Here is a 15,628-nt window from a genome sequence, read left to right on the forward strand (position 1 = left end):
CTCCCAGGCAACGTTACTTTACAGGACTGTGCCTTTTTGTGATGGTTCCCAGGGCTCCTTCAGTCTCTTACTGAGCCCTTCTTTATGGATGGATGGGTTTTCTATCCTAGGTGGTGATCAGGGCTTGTATGTAAATCTGGAGTTTGACAGGTAATCTCAGTGGAGCAACAGTAGTGGGTAACAGGTAAACTGAAGCCTGAAAAAGGCAAGAGCACGCTGGCAGTTTCAGGCAGTGAGGCTGTAAAGAGGCTGTGTAAGGACACTGGTGATGACTAATCTGTTGTCCTCTCGAGATGCAGACTTGTGTGGTTTGCAGCAAAACAAAATAGCGTGTCAGCACAGGATACAGGTGCATTTCCACAAGTCATGACAAAACGAGCTGGTTTGCCTTTACAATTCATTTATCAAATCACTTCCTGTTCCCATTTTGAGGCTAGAGGCTAATGATAAGTATCACTTCAGGAACACTACATGATGCTCAGCTCAAATGATGTTCAGTTAAAAAGCAAAACAAACAAACAAAAAAACCCCACCCCCACGAATCTGGAAGAGGGTCTGTTTTGGCTTGAAGAGTATTAAGCAACCTGGGAGGACAGCTGAAAACACTTTGCGTATGCCAAAGTGAACAAGAATTTGTGTTGCCAGTTTGGATTTGGGGAGTATACAGAGATGTTAATGCAACAAATCAGTCCTCAGTTCAGAACTTAGATGCTCATTTGCCTGGGGGGGGGGGGGGGGGGGGGGGGGGGGACGCGACGACCCTCCTTTACTTTCTTTGTATTTAATCAGTGGAAACTGCTAGCTGGGAATCGATTTGGGGATCAGATCCAGAAACTCCTTTCTCTGAAAGGCAGCAGTAACAGCAGTTCGGTAGAAAGGATAAACAGCTGGATAGTTTGATCCCAAGCATGCTTATAGGTGTCTTCTGACACTGAATATTGGTCTAAGACCCAGATTACTAGAAATGCTGTCCTTCCAGGCTTTGATAATAATCTAAATGTTTCTATAGGTTTTCTATTAATTAGGATACGTAGGGGTGTTTATTGACCATTGAGAAATAAGCTCAGTGTTTATCAATCTTGCTGTGTTGTTGGCCGCTTCAGCTTGCTAGAATTTGCCACTTTTAATTTGAGGGCAGAACTCTGTGGTTTTTATGTCTATTCCAAGAATTCACGAGGGAGAATAAAAGGCTGTGTGTTGTTTTGAGGTGGGTTTTTTTTGTTTGGTTTGGTGTGCTTTTTTGGTTGTGATTTTTTTTTTGTTTTTGTTTTTTAAAACAGAAACCGCCTCAGACACACTGTCATGTCTTAGTCACCTCCTCATTTGCTAGTTCTGTGCAAACGTGCTGCATTAAAATGACAGTCTCTCTCGGTCTGCCCTTACGGAGCCAAGGCAGTTATGGCTGTGATTCCAAAGAGAGGCTATGTCCTTTATTTCATTTGTTTCCTATTAGCTGTAACAGAGTCACTGGACAGCACTGAAGGATGCTTTACTCAATATCCTGTCGTGTTTTTATTTACCCGATTGCCTTAACGGCACAGAAACCATTAGGAACAGCCTTCAGCAATAAGTATTTAGACCCTGTTCAGAGCTTTGAGCACAACCATGTGAGTTATCCACTCTGTTTCTCTGTGCTGCTTCAAATTTAAGTTTTTAGGGTAAATGTGGAGTGTGATCAAGTACATTTCAGAGCAATTCTCAGGCACTGCTTTTGGAGCCCGTGACAAAGTGCAAAAGTGAAATAACGCCTCCTGCACCGCTCATCTGTATGGGAAGCTGTGGGAACAGCACTAAGTGAGGGTTGAGGGCAGAAGGCTGGAGTCTTCTACTTCTTGCCTACAGGTAACAAGTCCCAGTAACTTGCCCCGACAAGGGGACTGGGGCTCTGTGGAGGAGTTTTCCCTGCCTGCCACCTCCAGTTCCTGTAGCCTCTGGGGAGGGACGGTTTCGGCAGCTCCCTCTGTGCTGACGCTGCAGGCAGCAGCTGAACCAGCTGTGGGCTGGAGCCTATGAAGAGGATCGGAGAAGCGTACTGAGTTTTCCAATGTCCCATCCCCAGCTAGGTGCTCCCTTGTTTTTGGACCAAGGGCTCTGGGGATGAACTGTGCTGAACTCTTTACAGTTTATTGAGCCTCCTGTGACCAAATGTGGCAATGACCCCGCTTTATTGAGACGAAGGATGTCTGATGCTAACTAGTCACATCCAGTGGAAGCCTGTGGGAGTTAACATGGGCATAGAGAGCTCTTTAATCCAGTGCTTGGTGGCACCAACTGCTTTAATTTTGACTTAAATGAGACCAGGCACTTGGAATGCACACTGCAGAGATGTTCCACTTACAAGCAAAGCATTTGGCATTTTCGCTTTTTAAAAAAACTGAACAGGCAGTATAAATAAAGGAAGCAAGCTGAATTGTAAAAAAAAATAAAAAAATCAGTGAAGCTATCAAGGAACTATGTGTACCCTCTAGAAATTCAGCTAGCGAACATACCAATGGGTGAGACTTGTGCATTTTTCTTGGTGGAAAAATATTTCTGCCCTGTGAGCCCTGAGGATGGCTCTGATAGCAGGGAGAGGCAGTTTCTATCACTGTGCAGAAGGGTGATGCTTCTGCTTTCCTGGCTGGGTTTGGTAGTGCTGTCAATGGTGATTGTGTGGCTCTACCAAGATCAGTCATTTGAAATGTTGCCACTTGTTATGTATAATTGGTGGCTCTGGTCTGGTGGGAAGCTATATCTACCGTTCACGCCGTGTGACAGGCCATCAAGACCATGTGTCAGACTGGTTATGCCTTTACTGGTGGCTATAGAAAATCAGAGGGCAAGTGCTGCTCCTCACGTTCGCTCTTTCCACCTTTTTGCAGGCTCCATGAGAGAGCACCTAGTTGTGTTTGAAGCATCTGGGAGTGAAGCAGACATGGCTTTGCCACCTCCGTCAGGATCTCGGAAGGGGAAAATAGCAAGAGAAGCTACCAAAGCCCCAGCAGAATTGGGACAGGGGAGATGGGAGCCCTCAGTAGGGTTGGACATCTGGGAATTGTGTGCCAGACAAGTACAGAATAAATGCTACATGTGAAGCAAAGACACCATAAGGTGAGGAGTGTGTGAAGGGCGTGTTTGTATGGGAAAGAGCAGTCTGATGGCACAAAAGGAAAATTGAACACAAGGATAAAATAAGTGAAAACATAAAGCAAAAGCAAGAAAACAAAAGTAGTAGGTAATGTTTATTTGGAGGGGAGTGTGTGTGTGTAAATCCCAAAGCTTAGGAACAGCTTGCAATTTCTAAAAAAACACCCCCAAAAAGGGCAGGACAAGGGGAGAAAAAAGAGACTGGTCTAGGAGAAACATGTAAGACCAGGGAAAGAACCTGGAAAGGGCATGAGGTTTAGCGTAACTTTGAGTTGTCACTAGCAGCAGGGATGTCCACTGTTAGCCTGTATAAATGTGTGATCTAGTAGTGACACGGCCTCTCCTCTTTCTCCTCTCGGTCCCTGTGCTCCCCTAATACATCTGCCTAGTCTGGGCTCGCGTCCTGCCCCATCACCAGGGTGTTTGTGCTGTGGCCAGGCTGAAGGGTCCTTGGTTTCTATTGTGCTTGTGGCGGTTCGCTGCAGTACAAATAATGGATATAAGCTAATCATTAATGTAAGCTATGTTGTCATAGGGACACTGAGTGGGAGAGGAAATTCACTTATAAAGTAGAGGTTTTCAAAGAAATTATTTACCAAAGAGCTTTCTTTGTTGATGTGTTCTGTACCTTGGAAATGGAGACAGACTGTTAAAGAAAAACTTGAGTAAAACAAGAATAAAAGAAAAACAACTAAGAGGTTGCTGTGCCATGTGCACGCTATTGCCAAACAAAGAACTTCAAACTTGATGACAAAACTGTATATAAGCTTGCATGATGAAATCTGAAGTTGGATAAACACAGCTTGGTTTTCATTTATAGTCTAGTGCTTGTAATCTGTCCAGCATCATAAAGATCTTAAAGCTGAGCCAAGTTTTACGAGACCTTGGGTAAGTTATAGTTTCTGAGGGAAACCATACAAAAAAGGATGGGCTTTCATGCCAAAGCAGACAAAAGTTAGGGTTTTGACTGTGTTATGCTTCACGTTTCGGAAATAAAGGCTAAGCTCAAAGTAAAATAAAACTGGGACACTTCTGGCCAACAAAAGAAAGTTAACTGGAGCTGCTGCTTGCTTGCTGCTTTGTTTTTGTGTTTGTTTCTTTTTTGTTTTTGTTGTTGTTCTGACAGTCTGTAGTCTGCCTTTGTGGTTTTTTTTGTACTTCCCACATTGTCATAAATGAAAACGGAATACAGATTCTGTTCTTCCTTTTGTTTTCTTGTTGACAAACATCTGGAGACTCTGCTTCTATAATAACTAAGCCTTAGCAAGCAGGCCTTCCTCTACAGTGTCTCTTGGGAGTGGTTATATTACTTCTGGCTCTGCTCTAGAGGAGGAAGACAGCTCAACTTGTGTTTTCCTGTTGCAGATGTTGTCCTGGAGAAGGCCATGCATAAGTGCATTCTGAAGCTGTTGAAGAGCCATATTGAAGCGATGTTGAGAGAGTTTCATACTGCAGATGGTTCTTGGAAACGACTGAAGGAAAAACCTTCAGTTGGTGCAGCAGTGGAATCCTCAGGAACTGGGCGTGTTTGTTCCAACACCAGACTTTGTGGATGTTGAAAAGATGAAAGTCAAGTTTGTGACCATGCAGAAAATGTATTCACCTGAAAAGAAAGTCATGCTGCTGCTGAGAGTTTGCAAATTGATTTATACTGTAATGGAGAATAACTCGGGTATGGTGCTTTTTGTGGTTCAAGGTCATTGTTTTTCTAAAGCTGGGGTTCTTTTTTGGTGGAGGAAATGAGACCACCTGATTCTGCATGTTTGTTTCCTTCTCCTGGAGCTCTTGTAGCATCACCTTGCCCTTTTGAGAGGGATTCTTCCTCTCTGCTTCCTTCCTGATATCTCTGCATCTGGCAGCACATCTTACAAATTCAGTGTGAAGCAGAGTTGTGAAGCGGCTTAAACAAAAACCCCAGCCACCAGCTTTGCTTAACTGTAGGCATTTGAAGTTGGCTGTCAGAAAGGCTGTCCTGTAAGCCTAGAATTTGACACTGGTTTGAAATTAGTATTTTCCTGGAAATAATAATAAAGGATACACCCAGTATTTAGCTGTAGTAATTCAGCAGTGTGTATGCAATATGGCAATTACAAGGGCTCTGTGTTAATGGCTGGAGTCAAGCAGGCCCCGATCCAGTGTTTTTGGTTTGCTGTGCCTCTGAACGTTCTCATTTGGACAGTTTCTTTGTGTTTTTGCAAGAGAAATAGCATCTATTTCTATGCTGTAGCAGGAGTCCCAAAGTGACCTTGAAACATAGATCGTGAAATGGAACCACAGACCAGTTAAGACCTGCTTGATTAGTCAGTGGCACAATTAAAACGCTGTGCTGGACAGCATGAATTCATAGGTGCAGCTCTGTTGCCTGACGTCTTATCATACACTGCCGTGGTAGGTCACAAGCTACGGTGAAGCAATGCTGGTGGTAGTGGGAGATTTTTTTACCTAAGCGTAAGCTGCTGCAGGTGGTTGGCAGTTTTCTTTCGAGCGCTGAATCTGCAGCTGGGCTCCGTGCCGATCAGGATGCTTGCTTTCTTTTGAGATTTGAGGTGAATGGTGAAAGCTTGTGGCTGTAAAACACCCCCAGGCACTTTGGCAAGATTTGGGCAGGAGCTTAGACCTGGCTTATTTCTGTGCAAAATTCTGCATTTTAAAATGGATATAGGAATCTTTGCCCAAAGTGATGTAAACTTTGGGTTTTTTCTCCATACTGTATTATCACATTGAGTAAGGTATTCCCAACATGCAAAAGAAAAGTACTGAGAGGCTGCTGGTGAACCATTGTACTGAGGGGCTTGGGCTAAGATGCAGCAAATGCTCCTTGGGTTGTCTTGCTTTGTCCTGTAAAGTTTTAAAATGTGGCATCAAGCCAGCACCTGTTTCCAGTACCTGCTTTGTCCTGTAATCTCAGCCAGATAACAGCGTAATACCTGGAGGGTATGTCTTAGCTGGTCTGACTTTCAATATCAGCCCTTCAGTCCTCTGGAGTTTCACCACAGTTTAAATTGGCTCCTGATCTTGATGTTTCAAGTGACCATCACACCGCTTCTGCAATGAGCACAGTTTGGCCAGACCCAGAGTTCTAGCCACATAGCGTTTTCTAAAGAGAAAGTTTAAATGCGATAAAAGGAACACAGACAGACCTAGGTACAGCAGAGCCTCTGTGTGTTGCGTGCTGTCGTTACCAATGATGCTTCACCAGCTAGCTGGGAATTACGTGAGGCTTTGCTCACTGGTGTTTTTAACCATGCTCCATCAAGGAAATGTGCAGAGTTTTCATGTAAAATCTAATAGGCTTTTATATGCAGGCTTCTCTGCTGGGTTTCGGACTCAGGAACTGATACTTGTGGCTGGATCCTTCCAGAAAGGGGACATCGTCCGTGCATGTATAAAGAAAATGCCCATTATCTCTTAGCCACTGACAGAAGTGCGGGTGGAGGTCAGGCCAGACTGGCATGGCTGCCTTTTGTGAGTTCACCAGTTGAGCTGACGCCAAGGTGAGCCCAGTCTTTAAATTCCCTTGCGTGCTTCAAGGTCTGCATCATCCAATTTGTGCTCGTTAGAAGTACAGGATGAAACTGGACACTGCCCACCAAGTGTCAGATGATGCTGTCTTTGCTGCACATCTGTAATGAGAGGCTCTAGAGTAATACAAACATACTGGTCAGTAAAGGCAGCAAAATAACACTTTCCTTTCAAACACCGAAAGTGGTAAAAGGGTGTGATTTGTCTATTGCTGCCTGTGTTCTCTTCGACCCAAGGAGGCTGTATGGAGCTGATGACTTCTTGCCTGTGTTGACATACGTGCTAGTCCAGGGTGATACGCTGGAGCTGGATACTGAAACTGAATACATGGTGGAATTGCTGGATCCATCTTTGCTGCATGGAGAAGGTAACCAACTTATTTCTATTAGAACTGTGTGAAGGGCTGGGGAAGGGGGATTCTTCCTCGCCTCGTTTGAGTAGAAACCCTTTTGACGGAGTCATGTAGTCGGTGATGTCGGTAGTATAACAAGAGAACCTCGTAATTATTTCCACCTTAAAATAAGAGAAGGCTGGTTAGCTTGCAGAGTTACAGCCCCAAGTGACCTGGGAATCTACTGATGTATATACTGCCTTAGGAGGGAGTATGTTGTTTTCAGCCAAGAAGGAGGAGGCGTCATGAGTTAGCAAGCAAACATAGGCTGTGCAGGTGCCAGCTGTGGTTATCCTTCTGTGCCTGAAAATGTCCCGAGAGTATGTATGGGTCTGCAGCGTTCAATTGAGTGGTGAGACCTGGAATGGGACCCGGGTTAGGTGCTTGTAAAAACTTCTGGGGGAATTCTCTGCCCCTCTGGGGAAAGTGCTTTTGAGAATGTTGTCCCCCTTAATGATCCTGGCTTATGCCCGATACTTGCTTCTCGCAGAGTATTTTTATGAGGCCTAGGAATATGTTTCTTAAGGTGCTCTTGAACGATGGCAGAAGTCTGCTAGAGGCAAGGAAATCTCCCTCCTTTCTGTTTTCACGGTGGTGGTTTTAACAAAGAGGTATTCTGCCAGCCCTTGGTAGGCCCCAGAATCTATCAGTTTATGAGGAAGTTTCAGAGGTTCTTGTGACCAAGCTCAGCTGTGAGTTTTAAGTATATGTGTATATGCCCCATTTCTGCCATCTCTTGGGTTGCTGAAATTGCTGTATCCTTTTACATGCCGATACGCGTGACAGAACTGTGCCAGGTTTCCTCCGGTTCAGTACTAGTCTGTTCCCTGCTTTGCATGCAGAATGCATCATTCAGGAATCTTAGGACAGAAAATACTTGAGATGTGAAGCTGGAAATAATTAACATGCTGAAAGGCAGAAATATTTACTGGGCTGTTAAGTCATGTTGTTTTTAATGTAGCAAACGTTGTTCATCTATTGGCTGGCCCTGTCTGTGGCACTAGCTAAACTATATGGTGCAGGAAAAATTTAGTGCTTTGGGGTTGTGCGGTTCAAATGTAAATGTATTGTCCGATTTGTCTGGTGGGTCTTGCGTGTCTTCCACATATTGAAGTTGTCACAGAGCTGAAAGTGAGAGGATGCTGTTGGTAATACAGAAAACACTGCTGTGAGCATAGACTGCATCTCTGAATGACTCCACAAGTAAGACTGTGCTGCCTCTTAATCGAACACTCCCACTCAAACAGTTTACTTAAAGAGCAAGAGAAATAAATGATAGCCTGTCTTCTGTTTCTCCTGGTTGCTGAGGACTGTTGCCTCCTGTTGAGACTCCTTTTCCTTTGTGACCTGCAGCTCCTTTTGTACATCAGCAACTCTGTTGTGGCTGCACTTTGTTCTCCACTCATGTAATAAAGGTGAAGTCTGGAGAGCTGTACACGCTGCCTCCTGAACTAGTTGGACGTAGTGTTGGACAGAGGTGAACAAACACAGCCTGCCTTTTAAAAACAAAAGCAAAACTTTTGGGATGCTTCTGGGTACAAATCACACGCTCGGTCATTACTTTGCTGCCACTAAGGGAGTTCGCTTTTAAATTCCTGAACAGTGGTAGTTGGTCTTATGTTGTTTAAACAGCTATGTTTATTTGATCCCCACTTGAAGCTCAGGAAGAAAACAAATCACTGTTTGGAAACTGTTTAGAGGAAAACTCATGTTCCAACTTTGTAAAAACACTCAGGAGTAAAGGAGCGACACTGGTCATTTAAATAACAGGGGATGGTTGTTTTTTTTTTTAAAATCTCCATTTAAGAAGTATGATTCATAACGGTTTCCTTGGGGCCACGAGTGGTGTGAAGCAGTGCTGAGAAGATGGCTGGTAAATTTGCCTCTGTTTCAAAGTCTTTGCACTTCATAACAGAGTGTGGTTATGATGGTATAAAGGAAACACTAAATAATGGAGCTTTCCCACTGTCCTTTGTATTTAAGTCGTGCGGAGCGAGGACAGACAAAATGGTGTTTTAGATTCAGCTTCTTTGTATGCTTTGCTGTTAAAAAGAACAAACCCAGATTTCCAGTGGTATAAATCAGCACAACTCCCCAGTAGTGACTGGTGGCTTATCGCAGGTAATAGAGAGGAGACTTGGCAGAAAAGCTTGCCTATAATTTGAAAGTTTAAGCAAGGAGTAGAGTTCTATACTGTGGATGTCTTCATGTTTGTGGTTTGTTTTGTGGGTTTTTTCTCCCCCCTCCCATTTCTTACTGCTCTTTCAGAGTAGGGCAGTAACTCCAACTGAAGAATAACAAAACAGTCGGGATTACTTTGTCTTTTAAAACCAAGCCTGCATGCCTTTCATGTAGGAAAAGATTGTTACATAGATAGGCATGCTGTTGTCTGTCCAGATGCATCAGTTTGCGAACTGAAGCAAGGAGGATGTTGGAATCGAGAAGAAAGTATTTACTCCTTTGTGTCCAGTTGTTTACAGTTCATACCACAGTGCAAAGTTGCTGGAGAGGCTAATGACAACCATCAATAAGTTATGATGTAGCTAAGAGCTTGATAAATGAAGGTACGGGGTCATCAGGAGGTAACTAAACCTTTCAGTTGCGGCTCCTTCTGCTTTATCAGTGTCCATGCAAACAGCCACAGCACATCACTGAACAGGAAGGAGCTGGGAAAAGCAGCAGTCTCCCACAATTTGCCTCTCTTAGGAAGAGGAGAGCTGACGAACAGAAATTCCAAACTGTGGCCAGTGCACAAAGCTAGTCCATCTTACTGGGATCCATTTTATATTCTGCTTACCTGTAGTTAGGTGTCACATTCAGGTAGCTTGAGTCTGTTCTTTCTAGCAAAATATTACACTTAATAGGAAAATTAATCACCTTTGTATTTCTGCTGGATGACTAAATGACAGAAGATTTTTCAGCAGGATCTTCTATTCAGTTTCACTTTCTCTTCCTCAGCAACTGAACCTCAGCCAAGCTACCTGTACAGCTGGATGCTGTGCTGGATGCTGGAAGATGCAGGGGAGCACGGGGAGAGCCGGCACCAGGTGTGTCCAGGGCTGCTCCTTTTGTTGACTCTTTCAAAAAGAGCCTCAAATCAGTAAGGTCGTTCCACTTCCAGGCTATGCTTGGCACAAATTCAAGCACTTTGCTGCCTGCCCAGAATGCCAGTTTTCCATCTCCGTTCTCCACATCTGCAGTCCTGAAATGAAGCACCTTCCCTACAATGAATGTGTAACAGCTTCAGCTCAACTCATCTTTCCCACATTGAACCAGGATGTGGTCGCCACGCGTCTGTGGTGCTGTCTCACAGCCTTACCACCAGCTTTTGGGTCCTAGAAAGGCCTTCATCCTCCCTCCCTCAAAAAGATGGAAAAGCAAAAAATCCAGTATTTTGATGATGATGAAATACAACTTGCTGATACTGCACAAAGAATTTTGATACTTCCTATATGAGTAACAGGCATTTGCACAAACCTCAGCCTCTCCTTGAAGCAATCCTGTCCATCTGGAAGCATCAAAAAACAGGTCTTCTGTGTGTTAACTCTGTTAGAAATTGAAACTGTAGTGTGTTTTGCCTTATTTAGAGCTGATTTGATTTTTTTAATAATTATTTATTTATTTCTTCACACCGGCTAACAAAAATGGATTAGTTCTGCTCAGTCCTAATTGTTTAAAAGCTGTTGCAAAGTTCCAGTGCTTCAGTCTGCAAGCTATCAAAAGTTTATTAAAAACCCAGAGTGCTCTTCGGAACTGAAGTCATATGAGCATTCTTCTCAGTCTTAGCTTTTAACAGCTTGTTCTTAGGAAACGTAAATTTTTACCATTGTGATTTAGCATGCTTAATTTATTCAGCGTACCAACATAAGTACCAGCTCAGTAAATAAAACAGGTCTTTCTTACTGTCATTTTCTCCACCTCCTTTCATTTTACTGCTTTTAGTTTCTAATTGCAGTTAGTTTCTTTGCAAAAAAGCATGTGATGGCAGACTGCTTTGTTCATGTGTCCAAAAGTGTGTTGTGGTTGGGTGGTTTTTTTCCAGTTGCTTTTTATTTTACTTTTTAAATACTTTTTGAAAGGTAGAACTGCGTTTCCTTGTAGGGCTTGTTTAGAATTCATCTATGTTACTAGTTGTGCACACATGTGAATTTCAGCAGAGAAAAAAAATCCAGCTTTTGCCTCATGATCATACGGATTTACTTTAATGTTGCAGAGTAAATTTTCTTTCTGCCTCCCTCTAAGCCTGTTGCATGGAATTTGGTTACATCAGGCTCAGACACCAAATTGCCATCGGTTAACGTGATGAAAATGTCCTGCATGAAAATGGATTGCCTTTTGCATACTGCAGCATAAAGAGTGAATGGCTTATCGTGCAGCAACCTGTGGATCAGCACCCTTGTGTGTTGCTGGCAGAGGGCTGGTTTTTTTTTCTTTTTCCTTCTGACGAACATAATGCGTGAAGCTTCTCTTCAATAGTATTAACCCAGCATTTGCAGCATCATCTCTTGGACGTGCTGCCTCTGATGTTTATTTTGCTTCACAGCATTTAGTTTCCTAGTAAGGCCAAACACCAAGTCCCGTTAAAACCACTGATGTTTTCAATGGGGCTTTAAGACTGCTATCTGTTAATTTCTAATTGCAGGGTTAGAATGTGAGCCAAGGAAAGGAGGATGTCAGCTTATGAATTTCTGTTATGCCTGCCACAGTCCTACCACCAACATCAATTCACAAGGTGGCTGTAATGTACAGGAATCACTAGTGTGTTTCACAACTAGAACATAGACAGGCTTGCAGTTTGTTGCTGAGCTTTCTGTTTTCAGAGGATGAGGTCTGGAGGTTTTGTTTCTGATGTCTTGATTTCTCATTCTACAGAACTACCTTCGTGTTGCATTCCAGGAAGTTAACAGTGCGTGTACAGGAAAGACCTTACTAGTAAGACCCTATATCACTACCGAAGATGTATGTCAGCTTTGTGCTGAAAAGTTTAAAGTGGACAATCCAGAAGAATATAGCCTGTTTCTTTTTGTTGATGACACCTGGCAGCAACTGACAGAAGATACCTACCCTCAGAAGATTAAGACAGAGTTGCATGGCCGCCCACAACCCCAAGTCTTTCGCTCTATCTGCAAGCACATTAACAGTGATCATATGGTGCCATTTTTCAAAACAATGATGAGTCAGCTTCTTAAAACCAGCAACTCCTTTAATTTCTGTTCCTTGTTAACTCTTGAAAACATCTTTGTTGGCTGCCTGCCTTAGGAGCTAAAACAAGTCTTAAACCATAAATACCTAGTTAAACACACATATTGCATACAAAACCCCGTGTAAACCGTGTGTATGGCCAGTTATACAGAGTGTTCCACCCGTGTGTTTGAGCCAACAGCCCATGAGGCTGAATTTCTTGTACCACAGACTCTTTTGAAGCATATTATACCATGGCCCTTTGCAGGTCTCTTTCTGTAGTGTGCAAAAATGTATTTTCTTGCACTCACTCTATAGCTGAATGTCATTTTGATTCAAGTATATGTATGCTAAGACAAGTATTTCAGTAAACCGGCTGGTATGAGCTCAGTTTCACCAGCATGAGTTTGACAAGACTGTCCAATGCAGCGCATCAGTTAAGTCCTCATTACTTGGATGATTGCAACCTTTCCTAATTTTTTTAATTACAGAGAATCGCCATTTTTTTGCATATATATATATTTGTTCCTTCCAATTGTTTTTTTTTTTTTTCCCTTGTTTTGGGGGGTTGGGGAAGGTGGGCACAGAATTAGAGTCTTTGTGGGGACCCAGAAAATGAAGTGTTTAATAGTAAAGCTTAAAGTGTTTGCTGTACAGAAGGTTTCTCTGTACCCACCCCATCAGTTGCTTATTTAGCAGTGCCTGATGTTTATAAGAGTGCCCTGTGGAAGTCTGCATATTCATTAATGAGCTAACAGTAGCTTGGCTCTGTGTAGAAAGGAGAGGAACTATGAAGAACACACACCCATCCCTGCTTTTATTTTTTATTTTTCCTTAAACATCCAGTGTTTCCAGGGCCTTTGCGTTCTCTTGCCACATTGGCAAAGCTTCCCGAGCTCTATTGCCCCATAGTCACAAAAAGTCTTCAGTAATTGCTGGGATGGTGAGTGAGTTTTGGGCTTCTAGCCCTCCATTGCTTTGTTAAAGACTCAAGAGAATTGCTTAAAACTTGCATTTGAAAGTCACGCCTCAAACAATGAATTTGTGGAGATCCATTTATTTACACTAACGAAGAAAAAACTGTAATACTGCATCAAAATGAAACTTAGTGGCTGCTGAATCACTGAATAATAGTGTAGAATTGCTGCTTAAGCCTTTACCACAATCATTGCAATGTTTGTTTGTAGACTGCTTGGTTTTTTGTTAAGTCGGGTGGCTGCGTGTGGTGCATTATTCCCAAGGTGCTCCTTACTGCTCTGATGCTCTGTATGTTCGCAGCACTGGGTAAAGTGGAAGGCTCTGTGGCTGGGGAAGAGTGGCGTGGAAGTGTTACTGCTCTCTCTGTTGCACCAGAATTTCAATGGCTGGGTTTGGTTGCTAAATTGATGAAACTACTGGGAGAAATTTCAGAAAAGTGAGTACCATGCTTATCTCTAATTTTCTAAAAGTAACCTTTCAACTGACATGGCTTAGGTATTTGACTTGCATGAAAAAGACCCAGAATTTTGCTTTAAGCAGTGTTCTGATTCGCTGAGGATTCCCTGTAATTAGAGAGCAAGACTAGAAATGTTATGTGGCTGTGTAAGATCTCAGGGTTTCTGTGAAAGCTAACTTGCCAGAATGAGTAGGATGTAGCCTAAATTCCAATAGAGATACTGTATAAAAAAATGTCCTTGTCTTGACAGCGAGAGAGTTTCATGGAGTGTCAACACTGCTGTAGGGTCTCCAGCGTGCTTGTTCAGTAATCAGTTCAAGTTCCTGCAGGCAGCCTTGGAACCAATTTTGAATGGCAGACACTACCTTAGCTTGCTTTCTTTGTCATGCTTGGCTGCTTGTACTTGCTGAAAATGTAATTGAGCATCAAATGAACCCACAGGGAAATGTCCTGAACTCATGGTGGTAGGGCAACCCCGTTGTAATTGGTAAAATGGGAAAACTGCACATTTTGAAGAAGCTGCCTCGTGAGGAGAAGGGCTGCATTGTGTTAGGTGACTGAACTTTGTGACCCATTCTGCCACTGCCCCCTGCCACACATGTCGAAGGAGGCCGTCCCTAAGCCAATGCAATTGAAAATGTGGATTTTTAGATTTATTTTATTTTTTAAATAAAAGATTTCTTACGTGTATGAGACCTGTGTGAGTGCTTAGCTTGCCCTGTTCTTTCTGTTCATAATTCTGAACCCATAGGCTGGTGTAAAAGAATGGTTATGTGACAAAAATAGAATAAAATCTGAGCTTCTAGCGGGTTTGTCCCTTGGGAAAGGAGTGCATCTGTTACTGCAGTGTGAAAGGTGTTTGATTAGCATATGACATCATCAGACCTGCTCTTGGTTGGATTACAAGTTATTGGTTATTTAGCAATACATTCAGCTGCTATTCCTTACTGTGGTTTTTCTTTGGTTTTATGTTTCCAAAGAAAGGGTGGATTTTTCATTGATCTCTTTGTGAGAGTATCAAATCAGGTTGCAGTAAATACGTATAAACAGCTTGGCTAAAGTGTGTACCGGACAGTATCGGAGCGCTACTCTGCTAGCAGTGGAGAGCCAGATGAAGATGCTTACAGTAAGTGGTTGTTGTGCCTTAAGTTGAATGGAGAGGTTCTTGTGTTGAGGGTTCCTGAGCCTGTACAAGTTCAGATAGTCGTTGATGAACGGGATTCTGTATACTGCTTTAGATAGCTTTTCCTACTGAAGAGTACATCAGTTATGAAACTTAATTGCAGGAAACGGAATGAAGCTGTGTTAGGGGAAGTTCAGGTTAGGATGTTAGGTTTTGTGCCCTGACTGAACGCCCTTTCAGTGGATAAGATTTTCCTGTCAAGAGCTCAGGGAGCATCTGGATGGTGCTTTTAGTCATATGGTTTAGTTTCAGGTAGTCCCACGAGGAGCATGGAGTTGGACTTGATGGTCCTTATGAGTCACTTGCAACTCAAGATATTCTAGGATTCTAGGAAATCTTCTCGAAAAATGATCTTACTGTAATAGAGAAGTCACTTAATGTGGCTTTGTGCAATGACTGTCTTTTATAATAGCGTTATTTTCTTTTGCCATAGATATGAGGAAAGTTCTTTCCAGAGATACAGAGAAGAAATCAATTATACCTCTGCCTCATCCTGTGAGACCAGAAGACAATGAGTAACTGTAAACTGTGATTCTCAGACAACCTAGTAAGGGTCAGTTTCCTTCTCCCCAAAGCCCCCAAGAACTTACAGATGAGAAATATTAGGCTCAATGCTTTTCCCCATGAAATACCAAAAAGCAATATTGAGAAGCTTACCAATGCTGCTTCTGTTGGTATTGGCTGTATATTTGTGCTCTTACCCTATTGTTCTTCCTTTTGAACCGTGGCACTTTGGAGACTATTAAAATGGAATTGCCTCCTGTATGGTGTTGTCATGGTTTTCCTTCTC

At 42.8% G+C, this 15,628-nt stretch overlaps 1 protein-coding gene across 5 annotated transcripts; it reads left to right on the forward strand.

The window, feature by feature from the left end:
• Positions 1 to 551: 551 nt before the first annotated feature.
• LOC121087066 (ras and Rab interactor 2-like) lies at positions 552 to 15,601 on the forward strand. 5 transcript variants are annotated; one of them, XM_040591700.1, is made up of 7 exons: positions 552 to 3,090; positions 4,492 to 4,798; positions 6,884 to 7,015; positions 9,998 to 10,086; positions 11,912 to 12,095; positions 13,499 to 13,634; positions 15,272 to 15,601. In XM_040591700.1, exons 2-7 carry the CDS (start codon positions 4,690 to 4,692, stop codon positions 15,351 to 15,353), a joined length of 732 nt encoding a protein of 243 aa, XP_040447634.1. In that variant the 5' UTR covers positions 552 to 3,090; positions 4,492 to 4,689; the 3' UTR covers positions 15,354 to 15,601. The 5 variants fall into 5 exon arrangements, 1 of the variants encoding a protein (XP_040447634.1); XR_005827510.1 differs by having other exon boundaries at positions 6,885 to 7,015; positions 9,998 to 10,567; positions 11,912 to 13,634; XR_005827511.1 differs by lacking the exon at positions 9,998 to 10,086 and having other exon boundaries at positions 6,885 to 7,015; positions 11,912 to 13,634.
• The last annotated feature ends 27 nt before the right edge of the window (positions 15,602 to 15,628 follow it).

The sequence above is a fragment of the Falco naumanni genome, chromosome 4 (assembly GCF_017639655.2).
Source record: "Falco naumanni isolate bFalNau1 chromosome 4, bFalNau1.pat, whole genome shotgun sequence".
Taxonomy (NCBI): domain Eukaryota; kingdom Metazoa; phylum Chordata; class Aves; order Falconiformes; family Falconidae; genus Falco; species Falco naumanni.

What these genes read in the sequence shown, in the direction of transcription:
- LOC121087066 (XM_040591700.1), top strand. Translation starts at nt 4,690, where the DNA reads ATGAAAGTCAAGTTTGTGACCATGCAGAAAATGTATTCACCTGAAAAG. An exon ending in ATCTTTGCTGCATGGAGAAG is followed by an intron (nt 7,016 to 9,997) that starts GTAACCAACTTA and finishes TCTCTTCCTCAG; the next exon opens with CAACTGAACCTCAGCCAAGC. An exon ending in CTGGGAGAAATTTCAGAAAA is followed by an intron (nt 13,635 to 15,271) that starts GTGAGTACCATG and finishes CTTTTGCCATAG; the next exon opens with ATATGAGGAAAGTTCTTTCC.